General features: G+C 39.3%; 2 protein-coding genes across 3 annotated transcripts in view; both read right to left on the bottom strand.

The window, feature by feature from the left end:
• LOC308089961 (trafficking protein particle complex subunit 14-like) overlaps positions 1-3,807 on the bottom strand; it is a 36,588-nt gene extending 32,781 nt beyond the window's left edge. Inside the window, exon 1 of the mRNA XM_080434953.1 lies at positions 3,525-3,807. Within this exon, the coding sequence (XP_080291079.1) occupies positions 3,525-3,777 (253 nt within the window). The 5' untranslated portion in view covers positions 3,778-3,807. The remainder of the gene's footprint in view (positions 1-3,524) is intronic.
• Positions 3,808-9,886: 6,079 nt separating this feature from the next.
• LOC308090417 (uncharacterized protein) lies at positions 9,887-18,316 on the bottom strand. 2 transcript variants are annotated; one of them, XM_080435588.1, is made up of 12 exons: positions 18,197-18,316; positions 15,002-15,131; positions 14,839-14,907; positions 14,158-14,312; positions 13,543-14,025; positions 13,373-13,449; positions 13,096-13,282; positions 12,713-12,961; positions 12,401-12,583; positions 11,843-11,991; positions 11,572-11,751; positions 9,887-10,422 (listed from the first exon to the last, which is right to left on the bottom strand). In XM_080435588.1, exons 5-10 carry the CDS (start codon positions 13,715-13,717, stop codon positions 11,861-11,863), a joined length of 1,002 nt encoding a protein of 333 aa, XP_080291714.1. In that variant the 5' UTR covers positions 13,718-14,025; positions 14,158-14,312; positions 14,839-14,907; positions 15,002-15,131; positions 18,197-18,316; the 3' UTR covers positions 9,887-10,422; positions 11,572-11,751; positions 11,843-11,860. The 2 variants fall into 2 exon arrangements, with proteins under 2 accessions (XP_080291714.1, XP_080291715.1); XM_080435589.1 differs by having other exon boundaries at positions 13,543-13,720.
• Positions 18,317-19,437: the final 1,121 nt, after the last annotated feature.

The following is a 19,437-nucleotide window of genomic DNA, read 5'->3' as shown; positions in this document are numbered from 1 at the left end:
CTGTTTACAGAACCCCAAAGATACTGTTTTGCACGGTGAAGTAAATAAACCTATCTTTCTGCATGAAGAACTGCCTGCATCGTATCATTGGAACATTGACACACAGCGAACGGTACGGTGTTAGGCCAGACAAAATATCAGCGTGTGTCAGCCAGGTAGCTACGAATGAGACGGGAGCTCCTTTAATAAATAAATGGTGCATTTATATAGCGCTTTACGTAGATGTGCATTACATTCACACACACATTCATACACCGATGGTGGAGGAAACATATGCAAGGCACCAACCTGCTCATCGGGAGCAATTAGGGGTTCAGTGTCTTGCTCAAGAACACTTCAACATTAACTCTGAGGGACCCCGGGATCGAACTGGGAACCTCAGAGTTGCCATCCGGCCGCTCTACCGGCTGCTCTACCCCTGAGCCACTGCTGCCCCATTTATAATGCGCCTATAGCATCTCCTTGAACAACATGCTAGCTAAATTACATTCTTAACATTGTGGTCAGGAAAACAAAGTAACAAAAACATGAGAACGAATGGCCAAGATATGTCTGCACAGTCGCTAGAATCAATTGAGAGAGAAGGTGGCAGGAAAGAGTACAGGGAGAATGTAGTGCTAGGGGGTGAGGTGGAGTCTGAAGAGGTGAGTGCTAGGGGGGTGAGGTGGATTCTGAAGAGGTGAGTGCTAGGGATTGAGGTGGAGTCTGAAAAGGTGAGTCTTCACATTACAAAGGAAACAATGGGAGTGAGTCTGCAGTACTGACTGCAATGTGGAGTTTGTTCCACAGTTTGGGAGCCAGGAGGGAGAAGAGTCTAGGACGTGCGGAGCATTGTCCAGGGTGTTTTAGGGAAGGGAAAAGAGTCTAGGACGTGTGGAGCGTTGTCCAGGGTGTTTTAGGGAAGTTTCAGACGACTTCCCTGAGTGAGTGAGTGAGTGGGAGGGATGGTAGGGTTGGATCAGGCTTTGAAGATATGGGGGTGCCATGGCTTTAGTTGCTTTGTAGGCCAGCAACAGTATTTTGTACTCGGTGTGTGGTCAGCAACTGGGAGCTAATGGAGGGGCTTTAGTAAGCATGCTGGCCAGTAAGGTGGGAGTTACAGTTGTCCAATTTTGATATGAGTGAGGTCTGGACTACACCAAACACAACACAACACAACACAACACAACACAACACAACACAACACAACACAACACAACACAACACAACACAACACAACACAACACAGCACAGCACAGCACAGCACAGCACTGCACAGCACTGCACAGCACAACACAACACAACACAACACAACACAACACAACACAACACAACACAACACAACACAACACTTTAGCCTATGATGATGACACAAAACATCATTAATTACAATACGATCCATTATAATCAACAATATTTAGGCTAATCAAATATTTCCCTGTGCTTCATTGTATTTGATTGATTGATTGATTGATTGATTGAAACCTTTATTTATTCTCGAAAAGAGCATTGAGGTTCTCCCTCATTTGCAATGCTGTCGAGATTACAGAACAAGATTACACACACAAGATAAATCAACTGTACATTCTACAATTCAACAATATAAAACACAGAACAAACAGAAACAACAAGATAAGACCTAACAGAAAATTAAAAACAATTACATATTGAGGTAGGGAGATTTAAAAGTAAGTTATTAAATTGTCCATAGGAAATTGGGGTGTTATTTTTTAGCTCGAGTTGTAAGGTATTCCATGAAATAGGAGCATCAAAGCAGAAAGCAGTTTTCCCAAGTTCAGACTGCACAGATGGAACCTCGAGTGTAAGCCAGTCACTTGAGCGGGTCTGGTGAGTGCTTTTTCTTCCAATCTAATAACAATGTAATATATGGTGGTACCTTCCCATCAATAGCCTTAAAAATAAACTGGTACCAGTGTCTAGTTCTCCTCTCGGAGAGGGAAGACCAACCTACTCTGTCGTAGAGGATACAATGGTGAGTGCTGTAGCTTTCTCCAGTGATAAATCTAAGTTCTGAGTGAAAGACTGTGTGCAGGGGTAAAAGAGTAGTAGGGGCAGCACTTCTATATATTGCATCCCCATAGTCCAAAACTGACATAAAAACGTATTTGACAATCGTTTTTCGATCGGAAAGTTGGCTTTGTTTCTGTATAGCAATCATATTTTTTGATCATTAATGTGATATTTAAATGTAAATTTTTCATCTAACCAAATACCAAGATACTTATATTCAGTAACTCTATCAATAGAGGATCCATTTATGGCATCTATATGTCATAAATGGATCCTCTATTGATAGAGTTACTGAATCCTACATCATCATAACTATGGTTTTCTCGTTGTTTCTGTCATATTTCTGTCTCTGTTATATACGTGCGTGTGTGCGAGCGCACACAAGACAGAAACCGTAGCCTATAGCCTGCTGGGCCTATACTATTTCACGTACATTTCATAAGCGTGTTCTCCGAGCAAAATAAGCAATTATTTAATGATTTATTTGATCTACAGGCTAATAGGCTAAGGTTGAATGTGTGCATCATATGAACATGGTGGTTCTCTTAGTATGTTTGGTTCTGGCCTCACCTCGGTTCGTGTCCTAACGTGATCCCCATAATAGCCTACCAATACAATAATCTAGCTATAATGCATTATGAACTTATTGGATCAAGACTGTCATAGATTTATTTTGATATAGATTCTAATAGATCTTTACCAGTACGTCCCAGATAGCTTGTATGGAGCTTTTCTTCCCTTCACAAATTTCAAAAATAGCAGATCTATAGCAGATCTACAAGCTCACAACGCGCTGCAGACGCGATGCGTTGCTAGCTTGTAGATCTGCTATTTTTGCATCCACACAGCTAGGCTATATACGTATATATATAATTTGGGACTATAATATTTCAAATACATTTCATAACAGTGTTTACAAATACCCTACAGTAGGCTAGATGTGTGTGAATGTTATTAGACATGTTTATTCTCCACTTAAAATAAGCAATAATAATTTCACATAAGTCCCTCTATAGCATAATAATAATAATTATCATCATCATCATTTTGACGATAACTTTAGATTAAAACTTTAGTTTCTAGTTTGATTATTATTACAAAACATACATTACCCACTTCAGCAGTATAGGCTACATTTTGCCCATTTGTAAAATAGCCGATCTATAAGCTTACAATGCATCACATTGTGAGCTTGTAGATCTGCTATTTTCAAAACATTCTCATACATTTTTTTCATTTGAAAACTTGTGAAATGGGACATTCTGCATAATGAGTACTTTTACTTTTGCACTTTAAGTATATTTTGATACCAATACTTTTGTACCTTTACTCAAGTACATTTTGATTACCAGACTTTTAACTTGTAACAGAGCATTTCTACGTTGCAATATTGATCACTGATATGTAAAATAAAATGTATTACTTTTTCCACCATGGGTGGTCTGTCATACCTCGGTTCGGGTCAGTACCGGTAGCGGACGACGGTGATGGGGTCCCACCGGTGCTGCTAGTACTTGCCCCCCCTCCAGCCCCCCCTCCAGCCCCAGCTCCAGCTCCAGCTCCAGCCCCAGACCCCCCTCCAGCCCCAGCTCCGGGCGGCTCTCTGCAGCGGAGCACCAGCAGGAACCGGACGGTCTCGCCCAGGTAGAGGTGGCTCCGGCGGGGCAGACTGCGGTAGCGGGCCGGGTCCGACAGGTCCTGGATGGGCACCGCCGGGAAGTACATCAGGTACTCGCACTGGGCCTCCATCATGTGTCCCACCACCATCCTAGCTGGTAACTCTTCCTTAAAAAAAAAAAAAAAAAGTACAATCAAATGGTGTTTAAATGGGTTGATCGTTCATGTTGTGCTGGTTTCTCTCTCCCATCTGGTCTGTCTATTGTAGGTTATTTATTATTATAATACATGTCGTTTCTTTAGCCTGTTATTGATCATCACCGCATCTCTCTATCGCTCTCCTCCTGGGCGCCTCTGATTGGCCGCCGCAGAGAGAGAGAGAGAGAGAGAGAGAGAGAGAGAGAGAGAGAGATCTCTGACAGAGAACAGTGTTGCCAGATTTTGTGAGAGAAATAAGCAACCAGGTCTATGAAGACAAGCCCAGAAGAAGCAACTTGGCCACATACTTTAAAATGTACAAATGGTGCATTTATATAGCGCTTTTATCCAAAGCGCTTTACATTGATTGTGCCATTCACCCATTCATACACCGAATGGCGGCCGAAGGCAGAGGAAACCATGCAAGGCTACTCATCGGGAGCAATTAGGGGTTCAGCGTCTTGCTCAAGGACACTTCGACAGTCGACACTAACTCTGGGGGAGCACCCCAGCTCGGGATCGAACTGGGAACCTTTCGTTTTCCAATTCACTCTACCCGGCCACTCTACCCCTGAGCCAATGCCGCCCGACAAGCTCTACAAGCTCTACAAGTAGATCTGCTATTTTCAAAAGAATCTCCCTGGCACAAAATATTCTCAGTCCACAGACAAATACATATACATTTGGGGGTCCTTCACATGAACATGGTTGTTTTAGGAAGAAGCCCCAAAAAGTGCAACCCGCAACCGCAACTACCAATATTTACAAGCAACTTTACAGATAAATAAGCCCAAAGTCGCTTACGCTTATAGTAAAGCAGACTTGGCAACACTGAGATAGCGAGAGAGAGAGAGAGAGAGAGAGAGAGAGAGAGAGAGAGAGAGAGAGAGAGAGAGAGAGAGAGAGAGAGAGAGAGAGCACCAGGCAGGCAGGTCACGTGATTAGCTACGCAGCAGAATCCAAACGTGTTAAATGCTGGTTTATTTATCTATGAGATGCGGGATTTGATGAATGTTATGGAAGCCCATTCATTGTTCCAGAAATGTAACAACAGCCTAAATACCACAGTTAAATATAAATGAATACATAAAAGACAGACAGACAGACAGACAGACAGACAGACAGACAGACAGACAGACAGCATTATTTTCAGATGGGGGTCTTATGTAAATACATATGAATTTATATAAACATATGATTTTATATAAGAACATAGGAATTTATATAAATACATATGATGTTATATAAAAACATATGCATTTATATAAATACATTATGATTTTATATAAAAACATAAATGTTGAGGGCCCTTGTTTGTCAAGCACTGGTCTAAACTGTGTAATAGGCTACCTCTGCTATCACTAGATGAAGCTCTTCCCTCACATTCAACGTGTGTTGAGTTCAGCGAAAGCGAAACCATCTGAAGTGTGTGTGTTTGTTTGTTTGTTTGTTTCACTCCAAGATGGCGAGAGGAACCAGAGGAGTGTCTCATCTGGCATTTTCTAATTACTTTTTTGTCGTTCAACACAGAGCATAAGCTACCTGGCATTAGTAAATACATGATTTAGTTTGCACAGCACTGACGTTTTATTATTTTGTTTTGAGTGTTAGAAACGGAGTCTTTCTATTCACTCCAAGATGGCGTAGCCTCGATCTCCAGGCTTTTATTGTTTAGTTCAGCTAAAAAATAAAAAAATATAGGTCTAACTTTAGCTTTGGCTGACATGTCTGTGTGGGGTCATGCAAGGCATTGGTATTGGCTGTTCTTTTTTTAACTTATACTATTCCCCTAAAATTGTACATATATTTTGACAATTACATGACAAAGCAATATGGGATTTGTTGTTTTTTCATCTCTATAATGAAGCGTGTGTGTGTGTGTGTGTGTGTGTGTGTGTGTGTGTGTGTGTGTGTGTGTGTGTGTGTGTGTGTGTGTGTGTGTGTGTGTGTGTGTGTGTGTGTGTGGGTGGGGTGGGGGGGGGAATGTCCTCAGGGGGATTATAACATAAATATCAGTGGTAAGAAGATTATTCTAGGAGCAGCAGATGCTGAAAGTAGGTGACTGTCTTCTACACATTTCAAATTTAGTGTTGCTGTATATTGGTGGCAGGCACCCTATGGAGTTAATAATAACTCCATAGGGTATAGGGTAACAAGCATGTTGTAACTGTGACATCTGAATTATGTCTATGTCTATTATGTCTATTACAATGTTTTTGTTAATAAAGTTTTTCACAAAATGAAACTTGTTTTGCAGACCACTGGACCACCATATACAGATGATCATAAATTGTGTTATCAAAACCTCAATTGTTATTGTTAGATTTAGATTATCCAAATGTAATAATTTGCATCTGGTTTTGCAGGCCTGAAAACCAGGAAAACAGAAGTTTGATTTTCCCTTTGGGGTAACTCCAAATATAGATGTGTGCTCTGCCGTTCACTCTCAATGTTGAAGTGAGCAGTTAATTGCAGAGATTAGAGCATTTGTTACAAAACCAGTGTGCCATACCTCTGTTTCATTCTCCCTTTCCAAGAAAAAAACATGGCATTCACAACATTTTAATTGGATTTTAATTGGATATTTCTGGATAAAATTGTCATTTTCACACTCCAGGGGAATGGCAGCAATCTGTCATGTTGTTATTAAACCCTGCAGTGGTGAAATTTGCCTAGTCACAGCAGCACTGAAATGCAACATGCCTCTCCTTAGAATACTCCAAACTGAATATAAGATTTGAAAGACAGTGCCCTATACTGATGACATCAAACTGACATAACATGTTAAATATACCAGAATGCAAAAAAAAATAAGTTCTTAAGAACTATTTGGAAAAGTGACAAACAAAATAAATAAATATACATTTTACGGGACATTAAAGTCATTTAGAAACCACATTCTGTCAGATGTTTGTAGACAAGATCAACAGCATTTGCTTGTTTCCTGTAGATCCTGCGTTATTGCATATTAGTTTATTGAATTAGCAGAGTGATTATGAAAGAGTATAGAGCATAGGCCTAGCAAAGGGGAGAATAGAACAGAGAATGTTGTACATTTAAATACTATCCTATGTAGTGAAAAACCTTGAGAAGCATTAAAACAAGCATCAAGAGTCAAATTGGCATATAGCAGTTTCGGCCGGGTACAGAAAAAAAAGGTTCTTTCCTTGCTTTCATTGCTATGATTAAAAACATGATGTCCGTGTATTTAGTCTATGACTCTTGTTGCTTGAATAGAATTTAACATAAGGTGGGGAAAAGGTATAGGAAACAAAATAGTGTTTTTCCAAAATATTTGATTCAAGTCTGTCCACTATCCTGTAGATGGTAGCAAAGAGCCTCATACACATCTAAACTGACATCCTTCTCTTACTAGAAAATCCTATCCCACTATACAAATACAAATAAATATGGGTTGAGGTTGACATATCTGAAATTGCACAAGGCCATTGACCAAGGAAGCCTTTTCACTTTGTTCACTGGCTTCAAGGTAGGTATATACATGTGAACTGTGGGCACTGAAACAAAGTTTTAGGTATGTTTGTTGTCTCGATTTGACTGCAGTTGTGTGTGTGTGTATATATATATACATACTAGTTTGCTTTTTCTTTTCCCCCTCTATAATATCATTAGGAATATTGTTATCATGTTAGCCTACATGCCGCTGCAATGTCCGATGAGCCAAACAAAAGCAAATTTGCACTCTTTATGTACTTGGTGTGTACTCAAGATGTTAAACAATAAAGAACCGTGAACCCTGTGGAGTGGAGTGAGTGCCATTATTCAGTGTGGTGTGAAAGATTGAGGTTGATTTTGCTTGAGATTGGGAAATAATTTAGTGTTAATACAATTCTGAATAAGAAGAAAATAAATATGAAAGAGTAGAATAAAAATGTATACGAAATATCTAATATGATCAAGAGGTTTCCCACATAGTTTTAAAAACACAAACATTAGAATGTAGCCTACACCAGGGGTCTTCCACAGGGAGTCCGGGACCCCGGGTCCTCAGAGTTACTACAGGGGGGCCGCCAAATCTTTGTGTGATAGGAACATTCTTTTTTACATTAACCATTTGAGCCCTAGCATGAGCATCCCTATTCTGAGGAGATTTAGCCAAAAATAGCAGATCTACAAGCTCACAACGCTAGATCGGCTATTTTTGGAAAAGAGGTTTGGTGTAGAAGAGGGAAAAAAGAGCAGACAGAGTGAAAGGTCAGGTTTACTATTGTTTTGACGGTTTAAGTGGTTAAATGTCTGAAAATACACATTAACATGAATCCAACACTGATGATAGTGCTGTCAAACAAGTCTATGAAGCTATCTATGAACTGAACTCCATGAAAACGTTTAATCTACAACACAATTTGATACAATATGTAGTGGGGGTCCCTGCTTCACCTCTCTCTCAGCTAAGGGGTCCTTGGCCTGAAAAATGTTGAAGACTCATACTTTAGTTTTTCTTATTTTTCAATTTGTACTGTTTATATGATGTTCTGCATAGTAGTGTATCTGTCTGTCATTTAATGTCACTATGAATTGAGTCCTTGGGGACCCCATTTGAAACAAGCCGATTCTCCGTTGTTGGGTGGGAGGGGCGGAGTGGAGCTACGTGCATATCATTATATTCTGAATCGAGCCTCAGAAAAGCTGACCGCACCGAAAATGCGACTGGTCGAGGTTTGACTTTGCGATGAAAATATAAGAAAGAGGAAAACATTTGAAAATAGCTAATCTACAAGCTCACAATGCCTTGCGAGGTGTTGTGAGCTTGTAGATCTGCTAATTTCATTATCTGTTGAGACATCTAAATCGAATGCCTCAACCCCTACAATTCCAAGTGCTTGTCAGGGTGGGGGGTGCCATATTCAGATATGAAAGGAAAAAAAATGGGGGGGTGGGGGGGTCACAGGCTGAAAAGGTTGAGAACCGCTGCCCTAAAGCATCACATAATTATGCCCAGCCAGCTATACCCCCATGACCTGAATACTGTACTGTCAACATAATCCATATATGTTTGGAGTATAATAGGCCAACTCATTTTGTATCATAATAAGTAATTGAAATGTAGAATATTATCAATGACCAAAAACATGTCTTTCCAAATACAGGTCATGTACAGATGCGATCAGGTTGGGGGGGTACAGTGTATGACAGTCCACCCAGGGTTTGAGGCTGTAACCCTGAACCCATTCGTGCTGCAGGCTGTATATGGCACCTACCTGCATCATCATGGAGAGATGGAGGACCCCGTTTTAAACAAGTTAGTACATATTGTGTGCCTGTCAAAGAGCAATACATATATTCAGTGTAATATCGTAGGCAAATAGCCACTAAACCACTTTCTCGCTTTTCTGCAGCTGTTACAGGCACCTGGGATACAGGAACTTTGTCCGTTGGTGTTGGGGTTACCTGGGCGACAAAGTCAGAGTTGTCCTCCCCTCCTGTGTGGTGACCCGTATCAGACAAGAATTCCCTAAATCACCCGATTCACAGTATCGAGGTTTTCTGCCCCCTCTTGGATTTCAATAAATGATTGGTAAATTACTCTTCAGCATTGTTTACTGTTAATTCATTACCAAAAAAATATTGGTATAACACGTTCCCACACTAGTGATGTCTGTAAAGAAACCATAGCTAGTATATTTCATATTTCATTTAAAACCTTTATGCTCGAGACGCACTGAGGTTACCATCATTTACAGTGACTTCCGAGCAAGAGACAGCTACATTACTAAAAGGTATGAAAGTGAAATAATAAGTAATTTAAAACATGCTATGAAAGAGTGATAACCCACATTTTTTTAATATTACTATAAGAAATGTAGTAAGTGTTTCAATAAATCGTGGTCATATAACATTTCAGTTAGTCAAGTTTTGATGTCCTTATGTTCAAAATAAAACCACATAATGGCAGAAATGTGCTGCTTTCTATTCAGTAACACATTAGTCTTCAACAGGGGGTCCTCTTTGTCTGATAGCAACTTCTTTTTTATTACCACTTGAACCCTAGCATTCCTATTCTGGAGGGAACATTAGCAGAAAATATCAGATGTACAAGCTCACAATAAGTCACGCTGCAATGTAAGCTATTTTTGGTGAAGAGATTTGGTGTAGAGAGGAAAAAGAACAGACCAAGTACAGAGCCAAAGTTCAAGTTTACTCAGTAATGAGGTAATGTCTGCAAATGCACATCCAAGATACAGACGAAAAACATTAATTTACACAGCACGGATGATAGTGCTGTCAAAAAAGGCTGAATGAGTATGAATCTATGAAAAGTTCAATCTGTAACACAATTGTATGCAATATGTAGTAGGGGGTCCCCTGCTTCATCTCTTTCTCAGCTAAGGGGTCGAAAAACATTGAAAACCCCTGCAGTAACAGACTAACACAAAACTATAGTAAGGGTCCCTGTCAATTCCATGATGACCTCAGACATGTAGACCTCTGTGGGGGCCTCTGGTGGGTCTCAGACAGCTTCAGAGAGAGAGATGAGGCTGACCGTGCCCTATGTCAGGCACCTGGAACTGATGGCGAGTTCACCAATATGGGTGGCGTGACAGCGGAGCCAGCAACACCGTAGAGCTCTGGACCCTAATGCAGGACAGTAAAATAAGTAAATAGTAAATAGCTCTATATTGTGAGTAGTCATTGCTATAGAGCAGTGGTTTTCAAAGTGAGGTCCGGTTCCAGGGGGTCCCCAGCCAAATTAATAGTTAGGAACCAAAATGACCCTTATGTGTCTGTAAGTGAGAGTGTAACGGGTCCATTTGGTTCCATTTGTACACTCAGAGTTAAATTAACACTGATGATGATACTGCAATGTAGATTGGGGGTCCCTGAGATCAAAATGGTATCAAATGGGGGTCCATGGCCTAATGCATATCAAACTTCAAGGGGTCCTTGAAAGTAAAATGGTTGAGTCCCCGGCATATCTTTTCAACTGGGGGTCCGTGGGCTATTTGTCAATTTGAGGGTACTTGACGCAAAAAAGTTTGAGAACCACTGCTATAGTGTGTTCAGAATCAGAGCAGGGTCTCCTTATCACCTTATCTCCAGGTCTAATTTGTTTTAGGTCTAATTTTTCTAAGGTTAATTTTCAGGTCGGGATAACTATTTCATCCAATCTGAAAGAACTACACTACAAAATTGAATCTGATAAATGGGGTTTCTCCTGATGAAATTTGTATCTCACCTGTTGTATCTCACCTGTTGAACAAACACTATAACAATGATTTCTTTTTTTTTTTCTTAAATTTTTATCCCACGATTTTGTAACCCTATTTTTTACACCCAGTGCCAATTGTCTATGTAATCCTGGGCACTACCTTCCCTCTGCCAACCTAGGGAGGCCAGGGCCGAGCTCATGCCTCCTTCAATGCATGAGAGCCAACTGACCTTCTTGTCACCTGACAGGGGAGAGTTTCCCTGGTTGGACGTAGCGCGTGGAAGGAACATGTTATTCCAACCTTACTGCATGTTTTTGTGAGGGTACCTACCCTAGGAGACATGCAAACTCCACACAGAAAGGCCCTTTCGCCAACCCCACCTAGGGTATGGGCACTGATGACGCGGAGGAGAGAACACACCCCCAGCGCCCACAGCGTCCCCTGCGGGAATCGAACCCAGGACCTTCTAGCTGTGAGGCGACAGCACTACCGACTGTGCCACCGTGCCCCTAATATATAACAATGATTTCTATCACAATATAGAGCTTTAAACTAAAACATTTATCATTTGCACCTTAGCCATTTGAAAGAAAGAAGCGTGATGAGTGTCGAGCCACAGCCTCTTGTTTGTCTGGTTGGTAGAACTGGGTACAAAGGTAATCAGGAACCGGTATCTGCCTGAGGAGGTCCTGGTAGGTCTCAGGCTGGTCCAGCAGATCATTGAAAACCAGATCCTGCAGCTTGTCAATGTATTCTGCAGTAGGAGAAAGATAATGTGAAAATGTGCAATATCTAATATAATGAGGGGTTGCTAGTTTTGCCAATATGAAAACACAAAAACTTACTAAATGTGGGATTTGTCTTCATGGGTCGTACTGTGTAGTCCCCCTGCTTGTACTTTGGGTACAGGATGTGCCATCTGAGCTCACCATCACTGGTTGTTGCTTGAAGCCGCTTGCCGTTCTCGTTGTAGTGAATGGCTGCCAACTGAGTTCTAAAATAGGACAAGACACATGTACACATGTGAAGACACATGTGCGATGTAAGAAACATTTTCACCCGTCTTGCATATCAAAAATGTTATTAACCAAATCTCTTCGCCGAAAATAGCTGAGCTACACAACAAGTGTTGCGATGTGTTGTGAGCTAGTAGCTTACAATGCTGTTGTAATCTATAACTCATTAGAAAACAATGTTGTCTTGTGTTGTACAATATGTACAAATGGGGATGCTATGTAATGTAACGGGATAGGGACGCTAGGGTTCATGTGGTTTAAAAGTTATTGAGAGGGGCCATATGGAGGCTATTCACAAAAAACAAGAATTAATAAAACCTGTAAAATCATCACTAAAGTAGTGCATACAATTCCAAATTTAAAAACAAACAAATACATAGACCATACCTGCCATACAACCATACAACATCCCGATGAAGGAAAAAGCAACACTTTTTGGGGCAAACTTCAGGATCATGCTGTGAAAGGACTCTATGGAAGAGGTCTGAAAGTCACAGCTCATCTTCTCCATGTCCTTCAACAGCCTGGGCGCCTTGATGATATCAGCCAACTTTTCACATGCAGCAGTACCTGTCACACATAAGGATAACTTGGTTCAGTAATAGTTGTAACACAGAAAAACGAAGTAAATTTTAATTTATGTTACCATCATTTTGTGCAAATAAAGTAAAATAAATTGCCAATGAATTTTGTACATACTTGGTTTGAGCCACTGTCTGGCCTGGTCACCCACAAGAGGCAAATGGAGGCATTCAGGAAAGTCTTCATCATCGTGCGAGTGAACGTCCTGCACATGATTTGCCACCGACTTCCATTTGGCTACAATTTCCCTCCCAGATGACGATGAGAAGCCACACCAATAGAAATGGTTGACCACACTTTTCTTCCAGTGGCCAAGTTCTTTGCAATCCCTCGTTTTTGCAAGAGCATCAATTTTCTTGCCAACTCCTACACATAAAATACAGAGTCATCCTAAATCTTTGGAACAAAGACTCACTGTTGTGGAAGCACAGGTTGAGCATGGTAAATTAGACTAATATGTTTACTGCACATTGCACACTATTCAAGCAAATTATGGATACCTTTTCCCATGTGCCATGGATCGAAGCGGTGGTCAATCTCGGGCTTCGATTTCAGGAACTTCATCACCCCTGAATGCCTGTCAGTAACTATTGATTTAATAGTACTGAGCCCATTCGCTTTCAGGTGGTCAAGACTCTTTATAAGCCCCTCCTTCTCCATCCGCGCGCTATTTCCCACCTCGTTGCTCTGAAATTACAAATCAGAATAGTTTCCATAACTGTAATGACAGATGATGGTATGCATGTACATTTTAACACTGTGACACTAAACTTGTACCTGAATGAGTTGAATATCAATCATCTTGTTGGCACGAAGATCCATCACACTGTAGGTCCCATATTTGGCACAGTATCCTGGGGGAGGGAGGGGGATATCAGTTGATCTTTAAAAAAGTATATTAAAAAAATCCATCAAAGGAAGGTCACTATACTGTATACAGTACATACCGGGAGAGTCACAGCGCATGTCCCCTCCAAGAACAACATCCCCTCTAGCAACGGCCTCTCTGATGGTGTGCCTCTGCTCTTCTGTCCAGTGCCAGTTGATGGCTGGGAAGAGAAACCTTCTCTGGTGCTTGAGGTATGTCGTGTGGCAAATCCCCACGATATGAAATGCCTTCATGAACTACAGTAAAAACATACAAATACAAATATACACACATATATACATGTATGTATGTATGTATGTATGTATATATATATATATATATATATATATATATATATATATATATATATGGCTGACTGTCCCACTGGAAGTAATAATCACAGTGACCACACTTTTGGTCCACATGCAGCAATGTTCCCACCGTCCTGGTTCTCAGGGAACATGATCTTGAGCAGACAGGGCATTTCCTGAACAACTCCATCAAGTTCTCTTCATAGACAATGAATTTTCTCATTGTCTGAGGTGGTGTCTCTATTATTGTGCTATAGAAAACAGGTTTTAAAGATACATTGTTAATTATGTATGTTGTCAGGGTTGTCAAGGAAAACATAATAAAAAACATAAAAACATAATTTCTCCATGAAAAGTAAAATGATAAATACTTTGAGACCTACCTGTCATTGTAGGCTGAGGAACCCGTCTCCTCTAACCGATAGTCAGGGTCGACCTCTGTTCTTGGCCTTTTGGCAGGAGAGGTGAGTGTAGAGGTCAGAAGTGGAGGCTTGAGAGGAAACTGGAGTGGAGGCTGCCAGCGGACTTTGCTGTAGATCTAATATAAGAGTAAAGTCCAACATTAGAAAAAGTGAAACGTTGCCTTTATTCATATTTACATGAAAACTGTACACCACCAGGGTACAAAGATTATCTTCAGTTCATTTTGAACCCAGCAGTTAAAATCACAGTCAGACACAGGGTCAGTTACATACTATACAAAGGACAGACAGACAGACAGACAGACAGACTGACAGACAACTATGTGCGCTACTGATTGATCTCAAGACAAAACTAAAACTTTCTTGTGCAGGTATAGCATGACCCTTCCGTGACCCCAAACATGAATCTGGTTCAAACCATTTCAAGCACAAAATAACAACATCTTGAAAGCAGTGTTCACTAATAACTCTGCAGTCAGAGACAACAAGGTGTCCACTTAGTAAATGCAGTCCTCAGGTGACATAAAACAATACAATATCACATTATAATTTAAATTGGAACACTATACCATCAAATATTGTTATACTGATGAAAGTCATAAAGATATTGTGACATATTTTGGCCATATCGCACAGCCCTACCTTGCACAAGTGTTATTGCAGGATCAGTGCTGCACGCTTTGTGTTTGACCCGTCGGATGACTTGAGTACCTATGACAGCAGACATTACAAAAGGGATTACTCACAAATCAAGACATTAGTTATAGCACGAATATGGGGGTTATATGAACAGAGACAAACTCACTCTTGCTTCTTCTTTCAGGCTTCTTGCAGTATTGCACACCAATATCCCTCCTGTCAGGAGAGGTTTGACAGCCAACGTCCCTGGAAGCAGGCGTTTCTGTCTGGCATCCCATCTCCTGGCAAACCTTAGGCTGTTGTAATTGTAAATACAATTATTGTAAATCACCTGATCAGTTGACACCAAATTATTAATTTGTGAATGACAATGATAGAAGACATGGGTAAATAATACATAAATCAGTTCACAAAAACTAATATTTTGCATCAGATATAGTGCAAAGGGAAAAAATGAATTATAATAATAATTTATAATATATATATATATATATATATATATATATATATATATATATATATATATATATATATATATATATATATAAATAAATAATAATATTATAATAACATATTATATTGTATGTGTATATATTATAATTAAATATATATATATATATATATATATATATATATATATATATATATATATATATATATATATATATATATATATAACAATAATTAAAAAATAAATATATATAAATATATATATTATATATATATATATATATATATATATATATTATAATAGCAATAATTAAAAATAAATATATATATATATATATATATATATATATATATAAATAATAATATTATAATAACATTATATTGTATGTGTATATATTATAATTATATATAGTATAAAAACAATAATTAAAAAATTATATATATATATTACAATAACAATAATTAAAAATAAATAATAAATATATATATTTTTTATTATTATTATTATTATAATATATATATATATATATATATATATATAATTTATATATATATATACACACACACACATACAATATAATATGTTATTATTTATATATATATATATATATATATATATATATTTTTTAATAGCAATAATTGAAATATATATATATATATAAATATATATTATAATAGCAATACAATTATAATAACAATAATTAAAAGATATATATATATATATATATATATATATATATATATATATATATATTATAATAACAATAATTAAAAGATAAATATATATATATTATAATAACAATAATTTAAAAATAATATATATATATATATATATATATATATATATATATATATATATATATATATATATATATATATAATAAGTTATATTTTGCATAGTTATATTATTGCATCACTCATATTTTGCATCAGTTCAGGACAAAAAAAGTTAGAACAGGGGTCTTCAACAGGGGGTCCGGACCCCTAGGGGCCGGGGGTCCCCAGAGTTACAGGGGGACCACTAAATCTTTGTGTTTGGAACTTTTTTCACTTGAACCCTAGCTATTCTGGTAGGAGCATTTTCCAAAAATTGCTGATCTACAAGCTTGTAGATCGGCTATTTTCTGTAAAGAGGTTTGGTTTGGGGGGAGGGGGGTAGCAGACCAAGTACAGAATAAGCATGAATTTACACAGCATTGATGATAGTGTCGTCAAACAACTCTATGAAGCTATGAAATCTATGAAAATGTTAATCTGCAACACAATTCTATACAATATGTAGTGGGGGTCCCTGCTTCATCTTTCTCTCATCTATATAATATGTAGTGGGGGTCCCTGCTTCATCTCTCTCTCAGCTATACAATATGTAGTGGGGGTCCCTGCTTCATCTCTCTCTCATCTATACAATATGTAGTGGGGGTCCCTGCTTCATCTCTCTCTCATCTATATAATATGTAGTGGGGGTCCCTGCTTCATCTATCTCTCAGCTATACAATATGTAGTGGGGGTCCCTGCTTCATCTCTCTCAGCTATACAATATGTAGTGGGGGTCCCTGCTTCATCTCTCTCAGCTATACAATATGTAGTGGGGGTCCCTGCTTCATTTCTCTCTCATCTATATAATATGTAGTGGGGGTCCCTGCTTCATCTCTCTCTCAGCTATACAATATGTAGTGGGGGTCCCTGCTTCATCTCTCTCAGCTATACAATATGTAGTGGGGGTCCCTGCTTCATTTCTCTCTCATCTATATAATATGTAGTGGGGGTCCCTGCTTCATCTCTCTCTCAGCTATACAATATATAGTGGGGGTCCCTGCTTCATCTCTCTCAGCTATACAATATGTAGTGGGGGTCCGTGCTTCATCTCTCTCTCATCTATATAATATGTAGTGGGGGTCCCTGCTTCAGCTCTCTCTCAGCTATACAATATGTAGTGGGGGACCCTGCTTCATCTCTCTCAGCTATACAATATGTAGTGGGGGTCCCTGCTTCATCTCTCTCTCATCTATATAATATGTAGTGGGGGTCCCTGCTTCATCTCTCTCTCATCTATACAATATGTAGTGGGGGTCCCTGCTTCATCTCTCTGTCAGCTATACAATATGTAATGGGGGTCCCTGCTTCATCTCTCTCTCATCTATACAATATGTAGTGGGGGTCCCTGCTTCATCTCTCTGTCAGCTATACAATATGTAGTGGGGGTCCCTGCTTCATCTCTCTGTCAGCTATACAATATGTAATGGGGGGGTCCCTGCTTCATCTCTCTGTCAGCTATACAATATGTAATGGGGGTCCCTGCTTCATCTCTCTGTCAGCTATACAATATGTAATGGGGGTCCCTGCTTCATCTCTCTGTCAGCTATACAATATGTAATGGGGGTCCCTGCTTCATCTCTCTGTCAGCTTTCCAATATGTAATGGGGGTCCCTGCTTCATCTCTCTGTCAGCTATACAATATGTAATGGGGGTCCCTGCTTCATCTCTCTGTCAGCTATACAATATGTAATGGGGGTCCCTGCTTCATCTCTCTCTCTCTCAGCTAAGGGGTCCTTGGCCTGAATTATGTTGAAGACCCTTGAGTAAGAATATCCAAATGAATAAAAAGTCTGCACAGTTTAGCTTGCTTCTCTAAACTCTTAGCGGTACAGAGGGTCGCACACCGAAAATATCAGATCTACAAGCTCACAACGCGTCGCGGACGCAAGAGCTTGTAGATCTGCTATTTTGGGCGCACGGCCACGTTGTACGACGAAGTATACATTCACAATGCAAAAGTAAACATGATCTGTGTGGAGCATTTCTTTTGATGTGAAATTTACTCCTCATTGAACTGTAGTCTTGGCGTTACTGATAACACATAAGAGATAACGTTGACTTCTCCAATTCAAATAATGAAGGCTAATACACTTACTGAATTTACTGAATTTGATGGTAGGAGAAAGGCTGCAGGATTCGGTGCAGCATCGGCCTTCAGTCGCAGCTGACTTGTTGCAGAATAACCCAACTGGACCATGCCTAGCCCCTACGGAACCTCTCCCTCCGCTAAGTACTTAGCGGAGGGAGAGGTTCCGTAGGGGCTAGACCATGCCGTAGTTCTCGTAGCTTTCGGCGGAGAAATGTTTGTTACAGACAAACATTCCCTGGGTGTTGGTTGAGACATTCCAACCCATAGCTCTCAACCACAGTACGGCTTTCTCACGGTGCTTTGGGAAGGCATGGAGCCCTGAAGTAGCCTTACATTCAAAGAATGCACAGGAACGTCCCATCGTCGCGACAAATTAAAAAATGTATCCCACTAGAATAATAACTAATATTATAAAACACTACATTTGAAGAAACTACTTGTGAAGAACTGTCCAACTTGTTGAAGAGCGAGAGAAGTTTGTTGTGGTCAGGAGGAAACCAGGAAACACCGAGGCGGTCGGGCGGAGTTATAAAAACAGTGAAAACACGCCCCCCTGATACAAACCTATATAAATCAAACGTGAATATTAATTAGATATGCCTGCGTCACGTCGCAGAAATCAAACGTCGTGACAAATATGTAATGAGTGGCGCCAAATATTTTATTTTCAGAAATAGAGCAGAAACAGCAGAAAGCTCTGAATCCACGAGCCTATGAGCAAATTGTTTTATACCATTGGTCCCTTTCACAAGTGACACATTTATATATGTTAAAATCTAAACAAAGGTGATTTAGGGTGTCCTGACCATAGATATATATAAAGGCTAGATGGCTCAAGGGGACGGAGCAAGCGTAGCTCAACCGTGGCCATCTTGAAACAGTCATTCATAACATTATGTCTATGGTGCATATACTTTGAAATAACCATAGCGTGCTCAATTTTCATCCGATTTTCAAACGGTTTGGTGTGTTGTAAACACCAAAGATGTAGTTATGATACTGCATACTTATAATTATAATCATGTTTTTTTTAATTTTTTATCTTATTTTATAATTTTATAATTTTATTACATCTTTGGTGTTTACAAAACACCAAACCGTTTGAAAATCGGATGAAAATTGAGCACGCTATGGTTATTTTAAAGTATATGCACCATAGACATAATGTTATGAATGACTGTTTCAAGATGGCCGCCATGTGGCAACGTCGTACTCCATTGGCCAGCAGCGCGGGTGAGTCATCTAGC

This window comes from Gymnoscopelus braueri, assembly GCF_963280865.1.
Source record: "Gymnoscopelus braueri genome assembly, chromosome: 8".
Taxonomy (NCBI): Eukaryota; Metazoa; Chordata; class Actinopteri; order Myctophiformes; family Myctophidae; genus Gymnoscopelus; species Gymnoscopelus braueri.
The sequence above is the reverse complement of the archived record's forward strand: the minus strand, read 5'-3'. Positions and strand labels throughout refer to the sequence as shown.